The sequence below is a fragment of the Cyanistes caeruleus genome, chromosome 1, assembly GCF_971803275.1.
Source record: "Cyanistes caeruleus chromosome 1, bCyaCae1.hap1.1, whole genome shotgun sequence".
NCBI classification, from domain to species: Eukaryota; Metazoa; Chordata; class Aves; order Passeriformes; family Paridae; genus Cyanistes; species Cyanistes caeruleus.
This window is the reverse complement of record NC_141701.1, coordinates 5,296,094-5,309,354: the sequence shown is the minus strand read 5'-3', so window position 1 is coordinate 5,309,354 and position 13,261 is coordinate 5,296,094. Positions and strand designations below refer to the sequence as shown.

The 13,261-nt window shown below is 37.1% G+C and overlaps 1 protein-coding gene across 13 annotated transcripts in view; it reads right to left on the bottom strand.

The window, feature by feature from the left end:
* The window catches only part of TRAPPC9 (trafficking protein particle complex subunit 9), a 448,540-nt gene that overhangs the window by 239,568 nt on the left and 195,711 nt on the right, over window positions 1-13,261 (bottom strand). For all 13 annotated transcript variants that reach the window (XM_086877400.1, XM_086877457.1, XM_086877389.1 and 10 more), the window contains one exon: window positions 1,227-1,380. In XM_086877400.1, the coding sequence (XP_086733526.1) occupies window positions 1,227-1,380 (154 nt within the window). The remainder of the gene's footprint in view (window positions 1-1,226; window positions 1,381-13,261) is intronic.

The following is a 13,261-nucleotide window of genomic DNA, read 5'->3' as shown; positions in this document are numbered from 1 at the left end:
TTTTTGCATAAAAGGAGCTCTCTCTGAAATGCTGCTTGGGGAATCTGGACTGAACCAGGCATTAGGAATCTCATTTATGTCTCAAGTCTTGCCTTTGACAAATCCTGATCTGATTCAATCATCGCAGGATGGTTAAGTTTGGAAGGGACCACTGGAGGTCACCTTGTCCACCCCCTGTTCAAGCAGGGTTCCCAGAGCACAGGATTGTGTCCAGAACAGAATATCTGCAGGGAAGGAGACGGCACAGCCTCTCTGGGCAGCCTGTGCCAGGGCTCAGCCACCCTCACAGTCAAGTTCTTCCTCACCATAATTAGTAATGAAACATCATTTCAGATCACTGGATAAAAGTACAATTTAAAGTTCAAACAGATAAAGCATGATTTGATTGCCATTCTTCCCTTATCTTCTGCCGCCCCTAATCATGTGAGTTTGAGGATGATCTGAGTGAAAAATATAAATCTCCTGGGAAGTGCTGAGTACCATCACATGGCTTGGGGGCCTGTTTGCTGTACAGAATGTTTCCTGAAGAAAATCATGAGAAAGTGTATTTTTGACAAGCCAAGCACAAGATTTTTTTATAGAAATCACGAAATTTATAGCAACACCATTGGTTTATTTTAACTCTAAACTGAATGCAATTTCTTATTAATAATCATAAGGCAATATTTTACTGTATTTAGAATTATTGTGGAGATTTTATGTTTAGAATGACTAAGTCATCACACAAGTCCTGTCTAAGCCTTAAAAAGCTACCCAAGATTAGACACATTACTAAATATATAAAGAGGACTTGGAAATAAATTATTCTAATATGTTCTGATTTACTCAAATTTAATTAAATATATGCAAACTCTCTAAATCCAACTTCATTAATTTCTTCATGATTCAGTTACTCGGTGTGGGGAGAATAGAAAAAATTGACCCCATGAATCTACTACTCATCAATTCTAACTACACTTCCTCAGTTCCCTAAAAGCTGGGAAAAACACACAGGATTTATGATATGCCCAGTGACTCAGAAAAAGCCATTATAGGATGACCCAAGCATCGCCTAAATAATATACAGCACAATTAACCTTAAACAGTCTATAATTATGATAAGCTTCATAGTTCTAATTACTTTTCTTTTCAGTAACACTGTTGTGAAGTGAGTTGAATTATAAAATAAAATGTATCAGAGGGCATCTATTTATATACTTTTGAAGCAAGTATTTATGAAAGGATATAATTTTCCAGCAAATATCCAGCTTGCTGTTAATCTCCAGACCTCTTGCTTGTTGCCTTTCTTCTTCCAGCTGCTTTGCATTCGCCAACTGCGCCCCATCGGTTGGGGATTCAGGGAAGCTCTCAAAATTGAACTTGTCCACTTGGATAGCCATGCTGTAGCAAAGGAAAAGAAAGAAAAAAGCCAACAACATCATTCTTGCTGATGTTATTTCTGCAGGAGCTGCAGGCCGCTGTGAACATGATCACCACAATATCAATATATTGGTTTCACTGGCACCCAGTCTGTAATTAATGATACGTAAACCACATGGTTTATGCTACTGAAAACACAAGTCTAAGCCTGTTGATGGTAAAAATGTTTTACAAATCATCAACCAACATCTTCATGATTTTGTGAGTGGTGTACAAGACACCTATTTTGCAGTTTCAGGCAGATGACCTCACTGTGGTTCTGTAGAGGTTCACCTGCCTCCATTCTTGGTAGGTGAAAGCTCCTGTCGTGCCCAAGACTTGCTGAAAAAAAGCAGCAAGACTGGGTCAAAAGCTGAGGAATATACAATTTAAAGTTGTTTACTAATACCAACCCATACAAAAGGGAAGCAGAATATTATACATGAAAGTGTCTCCTGAAGTGAACGGTAACACACTTGGGGAGTTCATTGGTTTCACAAGGCAACTTCCTCACTTTTCCTTGCAAAACTCAGAAAGGAAAAACAAAATAAGCACAGAAGTAGGGCCTCAATGTGGCCCTTGACTTTCTCTCCTGTTTTGTGCATCTTCATGAATTACAGACCATATTAATTTCAATATCACAGTAAAATTCATTAGTAGCAAATGGTTAAATAATTGCTTTATTAAATGTACGGTAAGGCATAAAAGGTAATCAAATTAAATATAGTACACTATAATGCATACTAAATACTGATATGTTAAATTAGAATCACTAATCTAATATAAAAGGGAATTTAGACCAGCTCACATCACATGAAATGTGGTTATGGAAGATCTAATATACTATGCTGCCAAAACAGCTTTAATTTCCTGAATTGTCTGAAATAGAAAAATAATTAGGGAAGAATTAAAATATATTGCTCTTGAGATGACTTTGCACTTAAGGAGACCAAGCAACAGCTTTGAAAAGCATTCAGGATGAAATGCAACTACAAACTGAGAACCAGTCTGGGAAGGGCATTTCACAAAAACAAAGGATTACTATTATCCTTTTATCTATTTCTTCATATAAAGAAGGAAACATATTCTATGAGTGTTGTCAAAAGGAAATCACCAGTAGCAAATGTCAACAAGAAAGAACTTGGAAATCCATCCAGACCAGAAAATATTTTCTATAATTTACATGAATTTAAAGAAACTGGGTGAAAATAGATGTAAATTACAAACAATAATCAAGAGCTTGTGAAGTTTGCAGTGGGAAGATGAATTCAAATAGTGCTTATCAACACTGAGCAAAAACTGACATCTGAGGAAAAGTTTCTGAAGTTCTCCTTTCACCATTCTAGTGGAAGGTGTCCATGTCCAGGGCAGGAGGCTGGAACTAAATGGCCTTTAAGGTCTCTTCCAACCCAAAGCATTCTGTGATTTCATGACAAAAAAAGTTCAAATGCAGCACTCCAGCAAAGGTTTCTGCAAGCTCCCACTTCTGCAGTCTGCATCTTTGCTGATCCTCACATCCCAAAGGCGGAGGAATTAATCTGTTCCTCTCTAAGGTGGGGGGTTGTTTTGGCTATTTTTAATGCAGCAAGAGATCATTAGAAGTTCTTCATTTGCATGCACAGTCCATCAAGCGCTGGGCATATTCAAAACCTAAACATGAGTTATAAAAGTGGATCACAGTAACTGCCAGAATCAAGCCAGAAATAAAGACCATAATGAAAAACGCCCAGATACAATCTGAAGAGTGGATTCTGAAAAAAAAATTACCAGGCCTGAAACTATGACTAACAACATTAATTCTTACTGGCATTGAAGTATGATTTGATTCTGCAAAGGCTTCCTGGATTTAGCACAGGCAATGCACAACTGGAATATTTTGAATTTCATAGTCTTTGTTTCTGAGATCACTCCACCCCTCTGTTGTAGGTGAGCAGATGTAAACCCAGTACTTGGTTTCTATGATATACACAATAATGCTAATATTCTCACAGAAATATAGTTTGTTTCCTATAGCCATATTTTAACAAATTGTCTTTGCTCCTGGACAGTCAGAAGTATTTAGAATCCATCTCCAAAGGGACCAGGAAAATAGCTCCCATCTAATTAGTGTTGCACTTTTTTAAGTGATTGATATTTGAGAAAAATATTCCTGCCTAACAATATTTAATATGCAACTGCAGGATTCAGATTGCATTCCTCTGTTGAAAGATTGTTGCTGGAAATATGGTAATTTTTGTCTGGAAATTAAATATGCATGTAAGCACTTTGTACCCCAACAGCCTCCAATAAATCCACATCAGCTTTAGCAATACAGCCTAGATTGCTCTTAACTGTTCATTGTGTATCTCTGCTTCAAGTAACTTTTATTAAGCTCTAAGTTATGGAAAGCTTTAGTAAACAGGGCTCTCAGTACTCAGAAACTCTACTAAGTTTTCAAATCTTCTAACCATGGTTTTATTTATAATGTTTATACTGTATTTAGCACAGTGGCACCTCATGTCACATGAGAAGCTACAAAAACACCCCCAACAACACACTTGCCAGCTAGAAAGTGAAGAGTCTGAGTAAAAGAGAACTACAGAGAGAAAAATATCCTACAAATATCCCACTACAGAGAGAAAAATATCCCACAGTACTATGAACACAGCTCTAGGTAGGACCTACAAAAGCAATAAACAGAAATAAAACAAAATGTTTCAAGACTATAGTTCCTTTCAAAGTAAACCAGAACAGAACTAAATCCTTGCTCTTTTTCTTAAATGTATCTGCCTTTTATCATCTGTATTCTGCTTCCTCTTGTGCTAAAAATATTCATTTCAAGTTTTGTCTCTGCATTTTTTATCTGTAACGTTGCTTCAGTATTTTTTCCTCAGCCTATGGAACATGTAGTACACGAGAAGGCTTTGCACAAGAATCAAAACAAAAAATAAATACCATAACCTAAATCAGTCATTCATCCTGAGAAAAGTACCCCTACTCAAACCCAGATTCTTCACTTTCTTTTTAGATATGAAGATTTCTCCCACCTCAAGAGATGCATTTCACCAGGGAAGTGTTAATGAGTGGACAAACGATTCCCAGAGCCAGATGATGGAATGGGAAAATGGATAAACTGGACAATGAATTACAATCAGCAACTGAAAAAGGGATATTTTTTAACTTTTAAGTGATCTCTAGAGATCACATAGACCTCACCCTGAAGAAGGAGAGGGCAGTGAAAGGCAACCTTTTGAACATCACCAACTTTGTCACTGGGCTGTGTATCAGAAAAAAGAGACTGAAATGTATTTTAGCCAAAAAAAAAGTCATTCTCTGCTGTCTTCTGCGGTTACTTTGCGACCTGTTTCCTGTCAAGAGCTCTCTGCACTTCTCCCCAAATTTGTCCTTGCTTGTTGTGATATACAAGAATCTATGGAATCTATATAGAAAAAGGTAAAAATAGACAATTCAGTCTGAAGCAGGCATTCAATTTGTTGCAAACAGCCAGGATAATGATGGCTCACATTGTGCAAGGGCACCTGTTCCTTGCCCCTCACAGTAATTACGTATCAGGGAAAACAGAGAAGATCTTAAAACTCAAAAGTTTAGAAATAAATTTGTTCCAGGAAAAGGGACTAGAATTCCATTTCAACTTCTTTGCCTCATGGGGAGCTATCCAAATTTCCTACTAGATGAGTTTTCAATAAATAATGAGACATTTGTATAAAAACACTGCATTATTTAAAAAAAAAAAAATAAAAAAAATTTCAATCCTGCAAATGCAAATGAGATTTTGTTTCTCTCTGGCCAAACTTGTCTGAGCAGGAGGAGGAATAAAGCAACAACAGTTTTCATGAATAATGAAACAATTGTGTTTTGAAACTACTGGGTTTTGTCACGAAACCAGCCCAAGCCGTTGTGACAGCTCCTCAGACAGCTGAGCATTGTTACAGGGATGCAAATTATTCAAATACAAATTAAATGGATGAAGAGGAGAAGGTCAGCTCATCGGCAATGCTGATGATGTGTCTGAACAGTATCATCTCACGTCATCTGTCAGGATGGCTTACAGGGAAAAAAGTGACAAACCTGCTGATGGCACAGCCAACATCTCAATGACAGTCACCTAAAGTCCTATTAAAGTCACAGTGCAGAGCTACTAAAGGCACTGGACAGATCATTTCACCTCTTCTCATAAAATCAGTTGCAACCTTACTGGAAATCCTACCCTGTGCTGACAACAGAAGGCTCAGCAGAAAGGATTTGCAGGGAGGAAAATAACTTCCTGCAAATGACATCACGACTGCTCCCCAGCCAGTGCCTTCCAAATCCCCCTTTCCCAAAGCAGGGCCAGTTAAAATCAAGCAGCACTGACAGCTTCACAGAAATGGCAACCGTCAGAGAAAATTAATAGGTGAGAAATTGAGTGAGGGAGCATCACTGGGGGTGCTGCAAACTCCTGCCTTTGCTACTGGCAGGACAGTGGGCAGCTCCCAGGCATATCCCATCCACCAGTGACGCACCTCAGATCTTTCCATGTCCTCTTCTAAGAGTATAAATCTATGAAGTGAAATTAATTATGTGATACTCTCAAAATAAAACAAGGTTAAGAGCAGGCATGGTATTAAAAGAAAAGCAGCAATCTGGTCAACATAAGTAGATTTCATCTTTCATTAAGTAAATAAAACACTGCTGCTTAGCTTGGAAGAATAAAATATAGAGATAGTCTTTATTTAATTATCCTTAGGAAGAAACAATATAACAGGAACTCAAAAACTCTTCTTCATGGCTAACTACCTATTTAAATACTATCATCCACAGATGAGTTTGCAAGCTGCTTCCAAAATGAAGCTGACAGGAGGCAGTTGGAGACTTTATTCAATATTATGCTTCCTGTTCATCCTCCCTTCTTATATAAAGTAGACAGTAGGGACAGACCATGCTACTGGTGCCAGACCATGTTACTGCCACTTATGCAGAATGCTTATGTGCATTAAGAGCCCCTGTACACTCAATGATTTTAAATTTCAGGGAAACTTGAAGTGAGGATGATACACTCATTCTCACATTCAAGAGGAAAAAAAAATGCATAAGGCAAGTTTCCTTTTAAAACTCTGATAATTTCATTGTGCAATCTCACCTCTAATACAGAACATCATGTTTCAGGTACACACAATTCCACCCTAAATACAAGTCCTGCAATTGATACCAAACTAGAAGTGATGTCCCAGTATATAATAATTTACAGGCAAAGAGGACTTCAAGAATCAAATCTCTTGTGAAGAGAATACTTATGTATCATTTGCTGGAAATAATAATGTAAAGTAATGCAAATTAACATATACCTTGTGTTTATTTGTAATTACTTCACAGATTTAGAAGTACAATCTGTATTTCATTCACTACTATAAAATACAACTGTAAAATTCAGTAGCTCAAGTAACCCACAAGTAATGATCTCTCCTCCTGGCCTAAAACTGACTGCAGAAAAAAAAATGATGGCTTTAATATCTGAACAGTGCAGAGCACAAGATAAATTTTTCCATTAATCTTGAGAAAGGTCAATTAAATTTAAAAATTTGCATTTAGAACTTAATTATTTATTTTAAATAATTGAAGAGGAGATAAAAGTCAAACTATAGTGCTAAGTCCGCAATATTCAACAGCTTAGACTTATCTGAGCAATAACATTTCAGACGATAAAAAGTTAAACCAGGAAAGAATTGTTTCACTGGATATAATGTAATATTTGAAAATGGAGCAGTGCTAAGAGATAGTTGGCTACATAAATCTTCTGCTTAAATGTGATTATACTATGCGTGCTGGGCATATAGTTCCTTAATTCCTAAGTCCAAATCTGGAAACCATAAACTGCAAATGAAGAGGCAGAACAATTAACTTCAACTTGCCTCTTTTCTCACTTGCCTCTTTTCTCACTTGCCCATTTAAATAATTTGGACTCCCATGGCAATCACCATGCAGCAAAGCTGTTAACTACCTAAAGAAATAGGAAATTTAAAATAATAATAATTATGGTTATAGCCTGCTTTATGAATACACCAATTTCCATGGGGGGCATAAAAGACCATTAATCTATAGCCTTTCATTAGGAAATTTGGAAAAGCCTAAGTACAAAAATATTGAGTTAAATATCCTCCACTTATCACAGATGAACTATACAAGGATTTCAAAATTCTCTTTATCCAAAATAATGCCATACTGTACTTCCTTCCTCTCTCTCAGTGGAATACTAATAATCAGAGAAATAAATGTCAAAATATATAAGTTCATATTCAGCTGCTCATTTCTGTAATTCATTATTGTCTCATATGGCAGAAAGTTCAGAAGAAAACATATTCAAATTTAAAACATGGAATTTTGTTACAGATATAACAAACAAGACCAAAAAAACCTCAATTCTATAGTCATGCCTAGTTATCACTCCAGCTGTCTGAATCTCCTTGGGAAAAGACTGAGAAGATTGCACACCCCAAAAATATAAACAGTAAAAATAAGACTGGGATGAGGTCAGTACTTCTGTTCAGAGCATCTTTACCAGGGAGCCTCGAGAGAAGGAGAAAGAAGGAAACAGGTGTTCACCTGGTGCAAAGCTGATTTTCATTCTGAATCTGCTCACACTGAGCATTGAGGACAAAGCCACCAAATGGCTCTGCTCCTGGAATGTCCCAAAGCAACCAAAAATGCTGGTCATGAATCACCCCTGGATCATTTCCCAGCCTGGGCTCTGTCCTGACCCAGCACTGATGGTTTTTGCTGGTTCCAGAGCCCTGCAGGATGATCCAAAGGAGTGGAGTTGGGTGTGTGTAGCACCGCAAAACACTCAGAGGGATCTCACAACCTCCTGCACATCATAAACCTGGAGCATCAATTCACTTTTGCCTACAAGAAAAAAGAAAAATTCCCAAATTCCCAGTGTTACTCTTTTAAAGGAATATGAGTGTGACATGTGGCACACAACTGGAAGGTTACTTCAGAGGAGATGCTGAGATCCTACTCAAAAACCAAACTAGGGAGCAAAAACCCACAGGATGGCCTGTACATCTGGGAAATTATTCACAAGAAGAGTCTGTCTCAGTGACTGCTCAAGGGAAAATGCAAAGATACAGAGCTTTACATACAACATAAGGAAAAATAGTTTTTCACAAAGGAGGTGATTCAAACTTTTTTTGGGTAGGAGCACAGGATGCATGAATGCTCAGTGTGCAAGAGTACACATTTTGCCATGGACTGTCACTTCAAGATACAATTAGACTTTACATTCATAATGAATTATTAATTTACCATCTACTTGCTTGTCTTCTCTTTTTATACACAAAGGTAACATTTTCCCTTTTCCCAGAGCACTGCACCAAAAGTTCAACTCAAGATGATTTAGTGTAATAAACAAATACTTTTCCAAGTCACTCTTTTCCCAGTATAACCCATACAATTTTATCAGACCTGCAACCTTCACATCTTCGGTTCAGAGCACTCACTCCTTGCTGAGTCCTTTGAAGAGTCTTTTATGTCAAGCCAACCCAGTCCATTGACTTTAAAATGTTTATTTGGCCACACTGATTCTTTTCACCTCTAGGAATTGCACAGATTTTATTACAGATTCTCAAGTCCCAGGTGCAAGCTTTGTGTATGATGCCATACTTAAAAAAGGAAATCCAGAATCTCTGCCAAAGAGCAAAGCTGGGGGAGCAGTCAGGACATCTTCAGTTTAGGAAACCAAAGCAGAACAGACCAGACCAGCAGTGAACATCTCTCAACAAAGCAATGTGGTCCATGAGTTCAACCTATTCTTTAACTAGTGACAGGAATAAACGTTCACAGACAAGAGTGGGAGCACAAAAGCTTTAATCATGCTCCAGAAATCTTAGCTCACAGTGAGCGTGTGTCACAGGTTCCACAGCAGTCACCTGCTCAGCACTAATAACAGAAACTATACACATCTCACTCACCCACACACAATTTCACCTAAACTTTTTTTTTTATTTTCCAAAAAAATCACAGTACATATTAGAATGCTCTCACCAGCAATGACACCTGTATGTGTTTAGAATCATGCTCAGAAGCAAGCTATTCTCAGAAAACAAACCAGCAGGGATTGTTCACCCTAGAGAGAAAAATGCACTTGGGAGACCTCAAAGCAACCTTTCAGTACTTAAAAGAGGGTTATAAGAAAGTTGGGGACATATTTTTCATCAGGACTTGTAGTGATAGAACAAGGGATAATGGTTTTAAACTGAAGACAATAATGGGTAATAAACCAAGGTGCTGCTTCTACTGCTTCTGCTGCTCATTATACTCAGCCTTTGGCAGCCTTGGGTCCAGCTTCAGCCAAATGCAGAGATGGGGTTGCCTTCACTTTCATCTCATCACATTTATATTGATTTACCTTCACACACTTTGCCCCACATAGTGCTGAGCTGTGTTAGTTGTCTGATGCGCTTTACCAGTTTATCAGAAAATGAGTACAGCTGTAAAATTTGACCTAATAATAAATAAAAATTATTTTATTTAAATAAATGAATATTTATTTATATTAAATACCTAATAAAACCTTTTAATTTTAGCCCAAGCTCCCCATGTGGAAATCACCATCCCAAATAACTGCCCTGCCAGGTGCCCTCCTATTCAGTGAGCCTTGAGCTTGAGCTCCTCTGGGATAGGGCAGCAATGTCCACCAGACTCAGATCTGAACACCACAGCTAGAAATTCAGTATTTATTTAATTATTGTGATGGAATGATACTCATTTAGGAGCAGTTTCCTGCCACATTACCCTCCCTTGGTCAATTAGGGGGGCAGAGACCACATTATAAATGGACAGTAGATTCTGCTCACACGTGGCCTGATGTCCAGGCAGTGACCAACCCATCTTCAAAGAACTAAAGCAAATTAAACAAACCCACTAAAGTCAAATGAGATCAAAGGGATTTTTACTCCTGCTTCCTGTGGTTCAGAAATAAGTCTGAACATAGTAGTCTAAATTTTAGACAGGGAAATTTCACTGTCAGCAGAGTCATGCTTGGGAAGCTTTCACAGAAGATGCAGCTGTGTAAAGGATCTCAGAGGTAAACCCAGGATTTTTGGTGCCACTTATAAAGCAACTTTTCTTATCAACTTCATATACACATATCTCTTATTCTTATATGGATTTCTTCACTACATTTGGAGGAAGTGAGAGAAAAGAAACTATAAATACCACAAGTTATGGGCAGTCAGCTAATGGTGTCTGAGACAGACACCTTGGTTTTAACAATCTATTTATCCGAGCACTCTTTCTTATCATGGCAAGCAAAAAGCCTACAGCTGTGAAACAATTTAAAACAAAACTCCCAAAATATGACCTTTCCATTTACAAGTTTACACTGAAGGTATCATTTGAAGTCTGCTACTAAACTTCTTCTAAATTTTTCATGATTTTTAAGAGAAAGTATTCTTCTTAAAATGAGGAATACTGTAACATGATTAAGGAGTGATATAATTCTTCAGTTAAAGATTTCATGCATGTCTACTTGAAATAATGCTTTAGAAATGTCTAGCTTTAAAAATATGAAGATTTTATAATCTTTATAATGCTTCATAAACTGAGAAGTGATTATTTCAAGTAAAACATTAACATAGTATTATTTAGAAGTTTTGGCAATGTTTTAAAATATTTAAATATTGAAGGTGGGTTTTTCAGCATTTATGTTTAACAGAAAAATTTTAAAAGTCTTTTCATTCACCTAAATCTAAATTTTATGAACTGAGAAACAATTTTAATCGAGATTAAGTCCAGAAAATGACGGTATCTAAACATCTGCCAGACAAATTTTCCTTTAGAAAAGAAGGGAAATTGTGAGGTAAAATTCAAAGATATTGAAATAGAAAACAGTGCTTTGACATCTCTTTTATGAAAATTACATCTACTTTTCACTCATTGACTAGATTTTTCTGACTATAAAAAACACAGGCATATCTAGATTTAGGCATCTATTTTAAACTAGATTCCTGTTTAGGAATCGGATTTATTCTCTACATTTAAAGAATGGCAAAATTATCATAGTTTCACTTCCAGCTTATGAAAGAGTTGAAATTCATTTTTATATAGATCACCAACATGATTTATCTTAAAAACCATGCTGTTCCATCAGGTTCCCAGTTCCTGCAAAGAAGACAGAACCCCCAGAAAACACAGGGCACAGACACCAACGTACACAGAGCTTTGGGCCGATTTGACAGTTCAAAGAAAAATTATTTTTTTTTCTTTTCCATCTACAAAGAGCAATTTAACACAGAAATTCCAGACCCAGATTATCCCACAAGAATACTAGACTATACAACTACTAGAAAAATTTTACCCCAAAATTGTGGAGCAGTTTTTTAAACCTCCCCATCCACAGCTGAGAAGTCGTCATGGCTCTGACGCAATAATTTGCCCTGAGTTACTCAATTAAACAGTTATAAATGGATTAGAGGGTTAAATTAAAACTGAAAGTACATTATTATTAAAATTGTGTGTATATATCCTATGCTAAGCAAATAATGCTGTAAATACACAAAGATTACACGATCTGCTTTGTTCTCAATTTAAGCCTTTCACACAAAAGATTTCCTTTCATTACTTACTATTCTCCATTCCTCTTCTTCCATACAACTACAAAAGAGAAGCCATCAAGCAAGTAAATCGAGGAATAAAGCTGCAGAGATTTTTTTACTCCCGTTTATTCCCATTGAGCCTCCCTCAGGGATATACAAATTGGAAATTGCTAAATTGTCATCTAATAGGCAGAAACAACGTAGGCGAGACCAATTAAGTAAAAGGCAGAAAGTTGTATTACACATGTAATTAAATTAAATTCTTTGACTAGACTACATTAGAATCATTCCCAAAAAGGACAAAACTCGACTTTAATCAGCACATGACACATAGTAGGGCAAGTCACTAAAATAGTACATTAGGAGTTTGGATATTGCTAAAAAGAGCACTTTTCTTAACCATAAATCAAGTTACTTCCAGGTGGTAGGAAATTGCCTAAACAGCAGCATCCCCTCCTAAATATACAAGACTTTAATGATGTATAATTGAAAACAAAATCATAAAAAGTAGTTTCCTTCACTTTATTTAGCTGTAATATCCTTCAGCTCAATATGTACACATATTTTTTCAGGGTGACTGTTCTCTTACAAAGAAGCCCAGAACCCAAGAAACCACCAGGTCAAACCACCACCTTAGCTGCCAAATGAGAGTGACAACAACTGGGGATAATTTGGCTTGTAATCGTCGCAATCATCAAAAGGAACAATGCAGTGGGGAAGAAAAAAGTGCAGCGTGAAAGATTCTGACCTCCAAGGTTTGTGTTCTTCTCCTCTTGCCATTCTCAGCACTGAGGCCAAAATCTGCTCCTAGGCACCAGCTCAGCCTTCTCCTCGTGCCACTGCACAGCCCCTGGAGCTGGAGCTCAGGCTGGCTTGGAAATAAATTCCAAAATACAGATACAACGGATTGTCCCGGACTACAGGAGGCAGAGGAGGAGGAGGAGACACAGCATTTACCTCTTCCCATGGTGCTTTTCCATGCTTTTCCTTTCTGGAAATTGGCTAAACCAAGTAAAAAGCCATCAGCACCCCATTTTGAGAACAGCATCATTTAGTTAAACCATTAATTGTTCATCTAGATGATAATCAGAATATCAGAAATGGATTGACAGCTCTAATCACAAACTGCCTTTTGGAATTAAATCAATTCTGTGATTGTCCAGCAACCAAGAGGGGCAAACATTTTTACAACCTCTGTACCCTAAGCCAAACTGGTATTTTCTTCCCAGTAATTCCCAATAAGTCACTTTTTATCTGTCTCTTTTTTTGTTATGTTTCTTAGATAATACAGT